The sequence below is a fragment of the Ascidiella aspersa genome, chromosome 8, assembly GCF_963924565.1.
Source record: "Ascidiella aspersa chromosome 8, kaAscAspe10.2, whole genome shotgun sequence".
Lineage (NCBI taxonomy): Eukaryota > Metazoa > Chordata > Ascidiacea > Phlebobranchia > Ascidiidae > Ascidiella > Ascidiella aspersa.
Genome location: NC_139454.1, coordinates 13,103,181 through 13,115,373, shown reverse-complemented (window position 1 = coordinate 13,115,373; position 12,193 = coordinate 13,103,181). Strand labels below are relative to the sequence as shown.

The 12,193-nt window shown below is 32.7% G+C and overlaps 1 protein-coding gene across 2 annotated transcripts; it reads right to left on the bottom strand.

Annotated features, from left to right (window-relative positions):
• Positions 1 to 2,269: 2,269 nt before the first annotated feature.
• LOC146136211 (ciliary microtubule associated protein 1A-like) lies at positions 2,270 to 11,378 on the bottom strand. Of its 2 annotated transcripts, none has more exons than XM_083394933.1 (6): positions 11,127 to 11,378; positions 9,596 to 9,799; positions 8,397 to 8,498; positions 6,698 to 6,819; positions 4,394 to 4,534; positions 2,270 to 3,201 (listed from the first exon to the last, which is right to left on the bottom strand). In XM_083394933.1, the coding sequence occupies exons 1-6, from the start codon at positions 11,233 to 11,235 to the stop codon at positions 3,109 to 3,111; spliced, it is 771 nt and encodes a 256-aa protein (XP_083251059.1). In that variant the 5' UTR covers positions 11,236 to 11,378; the 3' UTR covers positions 2,270 to 3,108. The 2 variants fall into 2 exon arrangements, with proteins under 2 accessions (XP_083251059.1, XP_083251058.1); XM_083394932.1 differs by lacking the exon at positions 6,698 to 6,819 and adding an exon at positions 8,193 to 8,314 and having other exon boundaries at positions 11,127 to 11,345.
• Positions 11,379 to 12,193: the final 815 nt, after the last annotated feature.

Below are 12,193 nucleotides of genomic sequence, written 5' to 3'. Positions count from 1 at the left end.
CTGCGAGCAGCGCGTTTTAAGTTTATAGTTTAAATATTCTTTTTCCGCTTTTTTTATCTTACCTATGCGAACGCGGCTTCTCTGCATTGCTTACTATCACATCTAAAGCACAAAACCGACTTCATGCTGAATTTGGTATTCGTTGTGCATTATCTACTACTTTACCCGACATTGAACATCTCGTTGCCAAAAATTAAGGGAAGCCGCCGCATTAAATAAAACCTGATGTAATTTGTTACTTTCGTTTGTTAATAAATGAGCACCATTTGAATATAATGAGGGTAAATCTGACATTCATCTTTGTTGAAAGGGTAAAACATCAAAAAGGTTAAGAACCCATGCTGTAATGTGTTGCTTTGATTGTAGGGAAGCATTAAGTTAACCGATTTTAGACACACATTAGCGTCAAACAGAATAGGAACGACCAGCGACTTTGCTTTTACAGTGTAGGCCTAACGCCTTTTAATCACCGCGTGAAGCATAAAAACATGCCACATTTAGGTTACTGTAACCCAAGGGTTCCCAACCGGTGGTACGCGTAGTGGTGCGCGAACTTTTGCGGCCACGCCCTCTAGATTGGCTTAAAATGGTACCAAAAATGTTTTAACAAATGTCAACCATGTCATTTTACGCTTTTTTTGTATTTTTCCGTAGCTCAAGCCCTACTCCTGTCGGCCCTGTGGACTAGTAAAAGTTTTTCCAATTTTAAGTTAAACAAGAGAGCAAGCGAGTCCATTGTAATTTACCCTAAATTCTACTAGTATAGCGGTTTCTTATGCATACAAAAAACGTTTGTTAAGAATTGTACACTTTTTCACCAGCACTCCCTGGTCCATTTGTTTGGATTAGGGGTCTAGGCCCCCACTTGGCTACACGCATTTTTTTTTATAAAAAACCCCTATAAGAAACTGAGTAGTCGGATTTCTTGAAAAGAACAATAGATTCTTTTGTTCTATTGTTCTCTTAAACAATAGAAAATTTAAGAAAATTTTAGTAGGCTTGAGCCAAGTTTCTTATAAAAGAAATGCGTGTACAACACTGCTTTATGATTTCCGTCGCATAATATTTAACGTTGTGAAAGCAATATATCATTTTTCATGAAAAGGGCACTTTTGCCCCCCTTAGCAAAGGGCAGGAGGGGCGCTTGCACCCCAATACCCCCTCGCGCCCCCCTCTCCGGCGTCCATGGTTGTTCTGCAAGAAGTGGTACGCGTGGCAGAACAAAGTATCCAAATGGTACGAGATCATAAGAAGGTTGGCGACCCCTGTTAAGTGAATACAAAAACTCGAGAAGGCTATTTTTCTAAGCTGAGGAGAATAGATAAGTGATTGGCGTAAAATATGTGTCAGTCACTGCAATAAGCATTCGAGATACACATTCGCGTTAAAGTTTTTTTCAAAGTTAGTCCTTCATGTTTCCATTGCTATCCTTTCACCGAGGGGGCATTTGTAGGGGACGTCTTATTATTTGTTTTTATTAAACGAAAATAAGTTTTATAACCAACTTTATAACGTGACCCATACGCAATCCTGTCACCACAAAACATTGACCGAGTAAAACACTGAGATTTTATTTCCATTCTGTTAATACGCCTCTGCTAAACGATTCTATGGTCAGGCGATGTGTACAAAAGCCATTGGAATAAAGCTAAACGGGACGAAACCGGACTTCGCATTCTGTGTCGAAGCAACGCTAACTCACCTAGTGTTACATCTTAATTGGCATTTCGTTTTAGCTTTATAAGTCATCGGGATTGGTCTTAGAACCAGTTCCTTTCGGGACTTCAAGGAGTTCCTTTCCGGACTCACCAGAGTTACTTACAGGCTGACTAGTGTACCTTAACTCGGCCCACATAGAACTTCTTCTTAGCTATCGACTTGTGCTGTTAACAGCTATATGCTAACTTGTTTCGCCGATCTATAGTTTGAAACTGGTTGTGCGTTCATCAACTAATACAATTCTAAACACCAGAACGTCTTGTGGCTGCTCACGAGTAAGATACGCACCTTGAAGTTGGAGTCAGAATCATTTAGAACGCTCTTCTGTTGAATAAACTAATATAAGTTCAACAACCTAAAGTCGTGCCCCACACATTCCCCAGTATGATAACCCCTGCACTACATCATAGTGACCCCTTACCCCTGGATAGGATTTTATATCTATACCTGACCCTTTGCATGACTTAGATTTGTTGTAGTATTATTATAAATAACTTAACAAACCACTTGTCTTGTTTTTACTCAACTCGTGTGCACGCAAACAAGAAAATACATGCTTACAAAATATATTACCAGATCTAAAGCAAAAATAAAAAAGGTGAACCTAATACGATAAAAGATCACACACAGGGCTGTTTATAATTTACAATTGCAGTAATGGCAGCTTAAAAACAGACTTACATTTTTTAACTTTGTCAGAATATGTTGCTTTCTTTTTATTCAGTAAATTTGTTTCAGTTCGTAACATAAACCTTTAGAAGAGGCACATATTAAATTTCAACTATTTTAATTTATATTGATTACTAATAAAAAAAACAAAAATAGTGTTAACTATGGTATAAAGCTTTTTTTTCCCAATTTTTGGAGCTAAGGCGGGACAATATTTTTTTATCAAACAACAACAACCTAAACAGTAAGCATACATTTAAAATCAAACAAAATTGATATTTAAAAAAATCAAAACAAGCTTTATTGTATGAATAATTGTTCTTATATATATACAATATTTCATAATACATAATTATTTAAAACATTCACAATTTAGAACCTTAATTCAAGTTGCTGGATAGTGTAGTTTGCATAAAATATATTTTCAAATATTTTCAAGTTAAAACTTGACACAGTGATTACAAGTAAAAGCAGTGAAAATAATTTAATATAGATACATGTTTTTACACTGGTATAAAACAAAAAGCAGTGATTAGTGCGCTGGCAGAGAAACTAATTGTATGTGGACAGTGGGGACAAATTAAGGTATGGACATTTGGAACTTGGAAGTATGGTAGCAATTAAAATATCCTGATAGGAAGCCATCTAAAGTATATGAGTAACAAAATATTGCAAATCACAACTTAGGGTCTACCACTACTATTATTGAAATGAAACCAATTAACTAACAGGTTCAGCAATCAGTGGAGCAATGTATTCAGAATGTCTTATACCAAATGAAAAGTTTGGAGCTGATCGTCTTGTAAATAAAACCTGAAAAAAAAAATTAGCATCAATTACTGTATTAGTATGCAACTTATGTACAGTAAACAGAACATCTAATTTTACTACTTAATTAAAATAACAGTAGTTAAAGTAGTGTTTTTATTGGAAACAATCATAATTACTAAATAATTCCCAATATATGAATACCTTTCAAACTTAAACTTAAGTTAATAACTGGCAAAACTATTTTATCTCAGCTACTAACTTATATAAACACATATTTTTAATTTCTATTATATTTTAAAGTATACAAATAAAAATATTTTGTCAATAAAAATATTAAAGCCATAATATTCGATAAAATCAACATTTTGCAGTTTACAGACATTTCGGCAATACCTCATGTCATCATCAGTGTAAAAATTAAAGTGGAGATCACAATGATGATGGCATGAGGTATTGCTGAAACGTCTGTAAACTGCGAAATGTCAATTTTATTGATTATTATGGCTTTAATATTTTATTGAAATTACTACAAAATTCTGTGTATTCTGTTCAAAAATACAAATTTGTATTTCTAAATAAAATTGAAATAATCTATTATTTTTTTAGTAAATAAATTTTATACTTAAATTGACTCTTATCTTCTACTTCCAAATATGCTTCTTTATCTTGACATTACAGCACTTGCTCAGAAGACATATATAACCCACACTTGCTCAGAAGACATATATAATTCTTAGGCTTTTACAAAACTAGACTAATAACTTATTAAAAAGAATACTTAACTGTCTTGTTTAATTTTTTAATTTTGCATAACTTATATTGCACAATAGAGTTGAATTACATTAATTGTAAATAAAATTCTATCCTGGCTAGGTAATCTCAACACATTTAGTATGCTGGCTCGTAAATAAGGGGTGCACTGTATTCGCTGTGCCTGATACCAAAGGAATGTCTTGGAGCTTGTTTTTTGTTGATAACTACCTGGAAGAGGATAATACAATATTTAATTAAATTCATCAACTCTATTTTTTTCAATTAATTAAATGAATTGTTAAATTATATTCTGTCTTTTAACTATGCGATGTATAAAACAATAAAAAACTGTCTTTACTAATCACATTAAACTGCTAAATATGTAATTTGATTTTCAGCTGATTTATCGTCTTTTTTATGGTCAAGTAAAAAATTATGTTCATATATCTAATGCTTTTGACATATTTATATCTGACCATACCTTCTCTGGACTGTGAGCTCCAGGCCCTGGTTTTTTAGTTGTATCACTGGGAAGCATGTTTCTACCAGTCATGCTGTATAGTGGTCCCCTGTTTTTGTATATGTATGGTGGTACAAGGCGATAGGTTCCAGGTCCAGGTGTCTAAACACAATAAAAAGCTATTAAGTGTGTGTAAATCTTTTAAACAGGAGTGGGCAAATTACATCCCGCTGGCCAGGTGCGGCTCGCCAGTTTAAATCAGCTGGCCAGCAGCACTCACAAATGGGCCAGAGGCTATTCCTCATATTTATGTTTATTTTGACTTAGTAAATGCGCAAATATCGTGTTCATACATCTAGTGTGTTTGTATTTTAAGGAAATATTTTCAAGCTAAAAACTACGCATTTTAACAACTTAATTGTCAGTTTAAGTTAAACTGCTCGCAGAGGCCTTTATTGCCTTTAGCGGCGACTAGGAAAAGTTGGCCCACTCCTGTTCTAAAGTATACCAAAAATTAACTAAATAATAATTCTAATAAACCACAAAACTTTAAACAGTTTATTCAAAATATAACATAGTGTTTGTTTGACATCATAATTTTGTTGCTTTTGCAAAAAAATAAGCTGATTAACACATATATATGCCACCAATAAAAACAATTTTTCTAATATGAATTGCAATATTAATTCTAAAACAATAATACTGACAAAATTAAATTCACATATAAGTGCTTGAAAGTATATAAATATTTAGGGCTTGAAAACAACTCTCTGATTCTGCCCCTATTTTTGTTCACTTTTTCTATATGATGCCTGTATTGTTTCAAGATTTTTTCAAGTTTTGTTTAGCTGTTTTACAATTTTCTAAGAATGTTGACCAAGAAATGCAAATCAAGTTAAATAAGTATAGTGTTTAAATAGTCTGTTGCTTCTCTCCATCTCAAAAGTCAATTGTTTCTACAATATCAAACTTCAGCAATTTTCTGCCATATTTTTTTGGACTTGTTCTATTTAATATATGTTTTTAAACTTCTTTACCCACTGTGATTTTTTAACTTCAACTTTTTGATAAACCTTAAATAATTTGAATTGTTTTTTTAAACAATGCAAATGTGTTTTTAAAGAAAATCATGGTTCAAATATTAAACTTTAATATGTTATTGGCGATATAACAAAAGTGAACCTTTCTTAAATCTTCATGAAAGCTGCCTACACTAGCTCGACCTGTCATTGAGTAGCTTGGTGCTGACTTGGCTGATACAACCTTTGGACCAAGCATTTGGCCCAAATTATATGCTGCAGGACCTTAAGATATAAAATATGGTAATAAACGAGTGACTCAAACCCAACATATTTTGATCTTGTAAAACTAATGGTAACATAAGTAGTTCTAAAAGAAAACCACCACAGAACTAAAATTACAATCACACCTGTTTTACACAAGAATTAATAAGACTGTTTTCTTGACTAACCACACTGGAAATTTTTGGATTCACTACAAATTTAACAAAAATACTGCTCAACAATGGGTATTATCAATTCAGAATTTTGATTACTTGACAAACACCAACATAATTTCATTTAAATTGTGAGGCGGGTGAACAAAACAATACTTTTTGATATTCCTGCAAGATTAATAAACTAAAATTTAAACAAAATATTCATTTGCACAACTAAGATCATTCATAAACTGTACAGTTGACATTAATATAGGTGTAGCCCTACCAATCTTATTTACAGTCTGTAAATAAGGTGTAAAACATAATATTTGCAACACTGTCGCTATGATATATTAGCAGAAATCAGTCAAATCAGAAGCAATACACAGGATGTTTAATTATTAAGGAAAAGCAATATTCAAATGAAAATATGAAGATATGCAACCCCAACATGATTTTTTAGGGGTTCTTAAACTTTTTAACATAAAACCTAATAAAATATATTCCGGTTTGTGTACAACTGTTTGTGTTATACGCGCAAAAATCAGAGTAATTAAAAATATATTTTTAAGTATTATGAGTGTCTACATTTATTAAAGATCAGAAATAGAGGGTAGAAATGTTTATCCTCACTTAACATGCAACAAACTTTAGGTATTTGGTAGAAAAAAATATTTTTATTTTTTTATGAAAAAAGTATGTATTAACATTTTTTCTCAGGTACAAAAATCCATGGTCCTCGATTGATCAGCAAAATTTAGTTTAAGAACCCCTGGTTTCATTCAAACAATAAATCAGTATTGTTTATATATGAAAAGCATTTTGTAAATCGAGATCTAAAAACTACATAAAAAACAGGATAATCTTTTGATGACATGCAAACAAACCATCGACAGGTCCTCCGAAAAGCTCCCTACAGCATGACGGCCGATCATAGTGTATGCAGGTGATGATCGGTGCATTGGACTATACTGATCATTTAAGCGTGGCAGACCATATTTTCCTGGCCCTAAATTTATTTATTATGTGGTATTGTGTAAAGTAAGTAATAATTGCATTATTACTTAGATCATAAAATACTCTACATACTTTGTAAAAAGGAAAAGACAGTTTTTAGCAGCCACCTTTTTGAGGCTGGTGAGTTAACTATAACAATTTTATACTCAACTTATTGAATTTTACTATTCAAACTACAAATACAAAAAAATGTTTTGAATATTTTTCCAATAAGTTCAAAGTTTGCAAGTGAAAGTCTAAACCAGGGGTCGGCAACCTTTTCTAGTCGCGGGCCAAAACCAAACTTAAAAAGGTCTCTGGGGGCCGCACAAAATGATAAATAAGAATTGTGTTATTAACATGTTAGAACAACCATGAATCAGGCAGGCCTCGGATATTTTTTTGCACTTAAGAACATGTGTAATTACATTTAAAGAGACAGTAATGTGTTGAGTCAAAACAAATGAAAAGTGTAATAAAATTACTTTGAAGGAGCGCGATAACATTTAAAGTTAATCTAGCGTAGTGTTTGTTAACAGTTGGGGTTAAAAAATATATATCCAATATTGTTTAAGACTTTTTCCCATTTTGCGCTGTGTTGTTAAACATTTAACAGCAGCCTTCCACGGCGCAACGGTAAAGAATCGCTAATCTAGTTGAAATGATGGCATCAAAGTGTAAATAACCTGTACATAGTTTTTCGCAATTACATGGTTAAAATAGTCAAAAAGTATCGGGCCGTAGGTTGCGGACCTCTGGTCTAAACAAACATGTGAAACATTTAAATACTTTCTAAATTGAATGCATGTTTGTAGTTAGAGGACAAATTTATAAAAACTCACCCAGAAAAAAATCTGCAAAATCCTAAACAGTGTGTCAATTTGTGTTGTATAAAGAACTTTATATAGTGTAAGGTTTGACAATATACTGTTAAACACATACACAGTCAAGTCATGAATAAATAAAGCTAAATACTCCAAACAAAATTAACTTTGACATTTATATAAGTTTTAGCTTGGATAGCAGAATATGTAATTACAGCATTGAATGTATTGTAATTTAATACAGACGTCTTACTGTCATTCTGGAGTTAGTGGTATGTTTTATTCTCAAACGTTATTTTTGTTTTGGCAGAATAATGTTTTCAAATGTTTGTACAACTTAATAGTTTTGTTAAGTGCCCAGCAAGTATTAATATTTCTCAAGAAAGTGTCAAGATTATTATTAATAGCAGGGCTTGTTAATTGGTTAAGTGGTGCTGTTTTAGTTGCAAATTAAACTACTAGTAACAGAAACTTAGAAAAGCATATCAAGTTTGGGTTAGAAGCACTCTATATTTAAGGTTAGTAAACTCGCAACTGAAAAAATTTCCCAATCTTAACTGACCCTTTGTAGGTCATCATGGAAAGAGCCAAAACTCCTTCTGCTCACCAAACTGTAACTTGGCAATGAGTTTTTACCCACTGCCTTAGGCCCAAGTACTTTTGGAAGCATGTAAGCAGCTGGCCCTACAGAGTATTGATGTTTAATAAATATTGCTTTTCAGTTTGAAATACCATAACCACGAATATGAGCAGGTAATTTATTTACCTGGACTGATGTCCGATTTTGACTCTTTTGTCCTACCCGAAAGAGAATAACTAGGTGCAGAATATTGTGCCGATCTTCCACTTTTTTCAGGACTGTAGGTCCCTTAAAACAAGTGTCACAAACACAAACAACATATTTATTTGGTGAATCACATTTTGTAGCAAAGCTACTAGGGGTTGGTGTCAGGTCTTATTTAGAATAAAATAACTATATATGTTGTTTCAATAAAAGTTTAATTTAACACTATTTTCTTAACTTGCAGCAAGGGGACTGGGCTGGTCAGTTTTATTCAATAATACAAACTATTACAATTAGGCCTGTTATTTTTTTGACCCCAAATTATTGTTTTTCTTTGGCATAAGTGTCTTGGCATTCTCAGTCATTTCTTTTTGATGCTTTACTGATGACTGACTTTTTAATGCTTTACTGATGACTGACATAAATCAGTTATTCTGGGTGGTTTATGCAAAACCCTTTAAAATGCTTATTCAATATTTTTGGCAACAACTACAAAAATGCCGAAGAAAAACAATGTGGTATTTATTTAATAAAATTGTTAAGTAAACAGTTTGGTTAAAATATAAGGTAGGATAATAATTGTAGACCTAGCATTATATTAAAAGCGGAAACAAGAGAAAACACAACTGAAAAAAGACACAGCAAATGCTGTTTAAAATATTTGTCCAAATCAGAGCTCCTAAAGCATAAACGAAATTCGAGCAAAACCTAATTCCATAAACCAGGCCTTCATGAAAAAAAGTCTGTCTTAAGCATAATGTTGTAAAAGCAAAATTTTCTAAAAATATTAAACTAAACATAAAATTCAAAAATACATTTCAATAGAGAGCTCACAGTTTTTGTTATTTTTGTAAACCATTTTGACTTCAAATATATTTGACCTAAGTTGTAAACTAAAAAGTACAAAAACAATAGCCATACAAATAAATTGAAATTTTAATATTAAATTTGGTGTTTAATCAGTACAGTTTAACTAAAAGTTAAATATTACAGTGTTGACAATTAATTAAAACTTGAAGGCACAAACACACAATTGTGGTGTCTTTATGGGTTTACTATGGTTTCAAGCGAGATAACATGTTTTAACCTGATTTGCAATACAATATGTTATATATACCAGTGCTGCAGTTTTTGCAAATCACAAAAACAGAAGGCCTAATTTGTGAACAATAAAGCCCTACCTGGTCCTGGGTTTTTAAAAGCTGCAGTATCTCTATGTCTTCCATACAATGAGTATTTTGGTGTTCCATCTATACCAGTTTTAGTTATATTTGCTGGAACAAGGTAACCAGGTCCAGGGCTGCAGTCGTTTGTAAAAGTTGCATGCCGTGTGCCAAAGCTAAATGCTGGATTTCTGTACTTTCTTAAATCATGAGTTCTAAAACCTGCATAAAATAATAAAACATTTATTGACACCTTGGTTTTATCAATAACTAGACGAAATACCCGGCATTGCCCAGGTTAAAAAGAATATTTACCGGTTATTCGTAAGATCTTCGTAAATAACATAAATAATGCAAACATATTTTTTTAAATGTCATAACAAATTTGCTTATGCCTAAACGTTTCAACTGAGTGTCACTAAATAGAAATTTTAAATCATGTGATTTGAAGTCGGTTAACTATAGCGCACAACACTTGGCTAAGCATGCAATACATCTTTTAGTAACGAAAACCCGTGAGATTTGTCAATTGAGAATAACTCCCAAACGTAAAAACTTTAGGTTGCAGCAGCAATTGCTTAGACTTGCTTGATAGCGTCATGTTTAAGCAAATACGTAATCCCGGTGCTAAACTGCGTCAAACGTAAGAAAAATCCTCATTGAAAAAAAAATGCTTACTGTTAACTGCTGCAATAAAGCTTTTTTAAGTATTGCGTGGGTAAACACATTGTAAGAAGTCATTAGGCTTTGGCCTCAATCACTATCGCTAACAAACGACTTAAAAATAAAAATTCAATTCTTCGTAAATTTGTGAACTCTACCTAAATTTTATGCGGTAACAGGCATCAATAAGTTCCTAAACATAATAGTCTTAGTTGGAAACATTAAAATTTTACTTTACTAAGGAAATATACTTACTTTTATTTTTTTATTTCCCGGCAGGTAATTGCGCTTGAAAACAATTTTGCGCGGATACGTTAAACTTGGACTACCTTTTACTTAAACTATAGCTAACACAACAACTTCTAAATATACATATATTAAATTAACTAACGCTGGGGCCTGGGATACATGCTTAAACACAATCTTGGTAAGTGACAAATCACATTGTAACATTTTGTAAAAACATTTGGTACATCGCATTGAGTGTGACGTAACATTGTGATGCAACACATTGTAAATTGAAAGTGAGCATTACAACAGTTTTCCACCACTGAGCTAAAGCGGCGCAACGTCAATGCTGCTCAAATTTCATATTATAATCATCACCGACTGGGCGAACGAGCCAAACATCTTGCCACACACAAACATCTCACAAACTTTCTCTTTTATTATGCAGACAGAAAAAAAGCTATTTCTATATCTGCAGTTTTGTGAGGAAATTTGGTCGAAGGACTTGGTTAAAACTTGTATTGAAATAATTTTTGTATGACATTATAGGATGTTTATAGCATTATAAACGTTTGACAAACTATTTTTTTGTTAATATTCTACTTAAAGAATTAAAAAGTGAAATATATAAGTCACTTAACTTAAAAAATGTACGAACCTGTTGACCCAGGCAGCATGTATTTTGGTCCTGGAGATTTAAAATATGCGCCAATTGGCCCTCTTGGGCGGTGTGGCCTCCATTCACCAACATACATAGCCGTTGTCATTTTTTTATCTTAACGGCTATTCAACTTATTTTAGTTATGGTCACGACGGTTGCTCTGATATGTGCGTTGACTTAAAAGTTTAGTTTCATCTATAACATAAAACGTAATCAAGAAATGACGAAATAAATGTAAACATCGATATACCAGTCTTAAAAGTATTGCAGATCTTGCAGGTGCACGGCCGAAAAAATCTGGGTGGCCAGGTTTGCTCGCGGGTGAACTTACCATACTTTTCACAGTGGCCAATATACAACTGTGGAAAGTATGGCAAGTGCACCCGCGAGTTTTTTTCAACCTTTCAAAGGTGCACCCGAAAAAAATCGAAACTGCACCTCACACATGTAAAACGCTTGTGGAGCATACGTTTACAGTGCAATGTATGCAATACGGAGCTTTGGAAAATCATAAAGTGCACCCAAAGTGTACTTCTTTAACGTTTGTTGCACACGGTCACTCAGATTTTTTCGCGAGATCTTCCATACTTTCCACACTGGCCAATGTATATATATTTCCTTGAGAGTGAAAAGGTAAAGTTGTGGGTTGTATTTGTACTGACAAAGACTATAATATGAAGAGGTCCAACCTTTTATACTAGTGAACAAAAAAGTGTCTAAGACATGTTGGTACCGGCTTTAAAGTATTTATTTACTTAGAGTGAGATCAACAACCTAATTTTGCTAACAGAAGCAATGATTTTACTATCATAATATAAAAATAGGAATTAATATATGTTTAGTATTTTTACATTTAAAAGACAATAGACCAGTCGTTAAAATCAAAAGATGATTTGTACAAACACTATAACTTGCATATTATTTTTTTCATAACAAACCCTTTATATAAAAGAAAATTAGCAGTTATTTGATACATATCCCAAAAGTGAAAAAGATGAATTTTGAATATACATTAGAAGTGATTCGTTAATGTAGTTTAAAAACTGGTTACACATATGCGATTC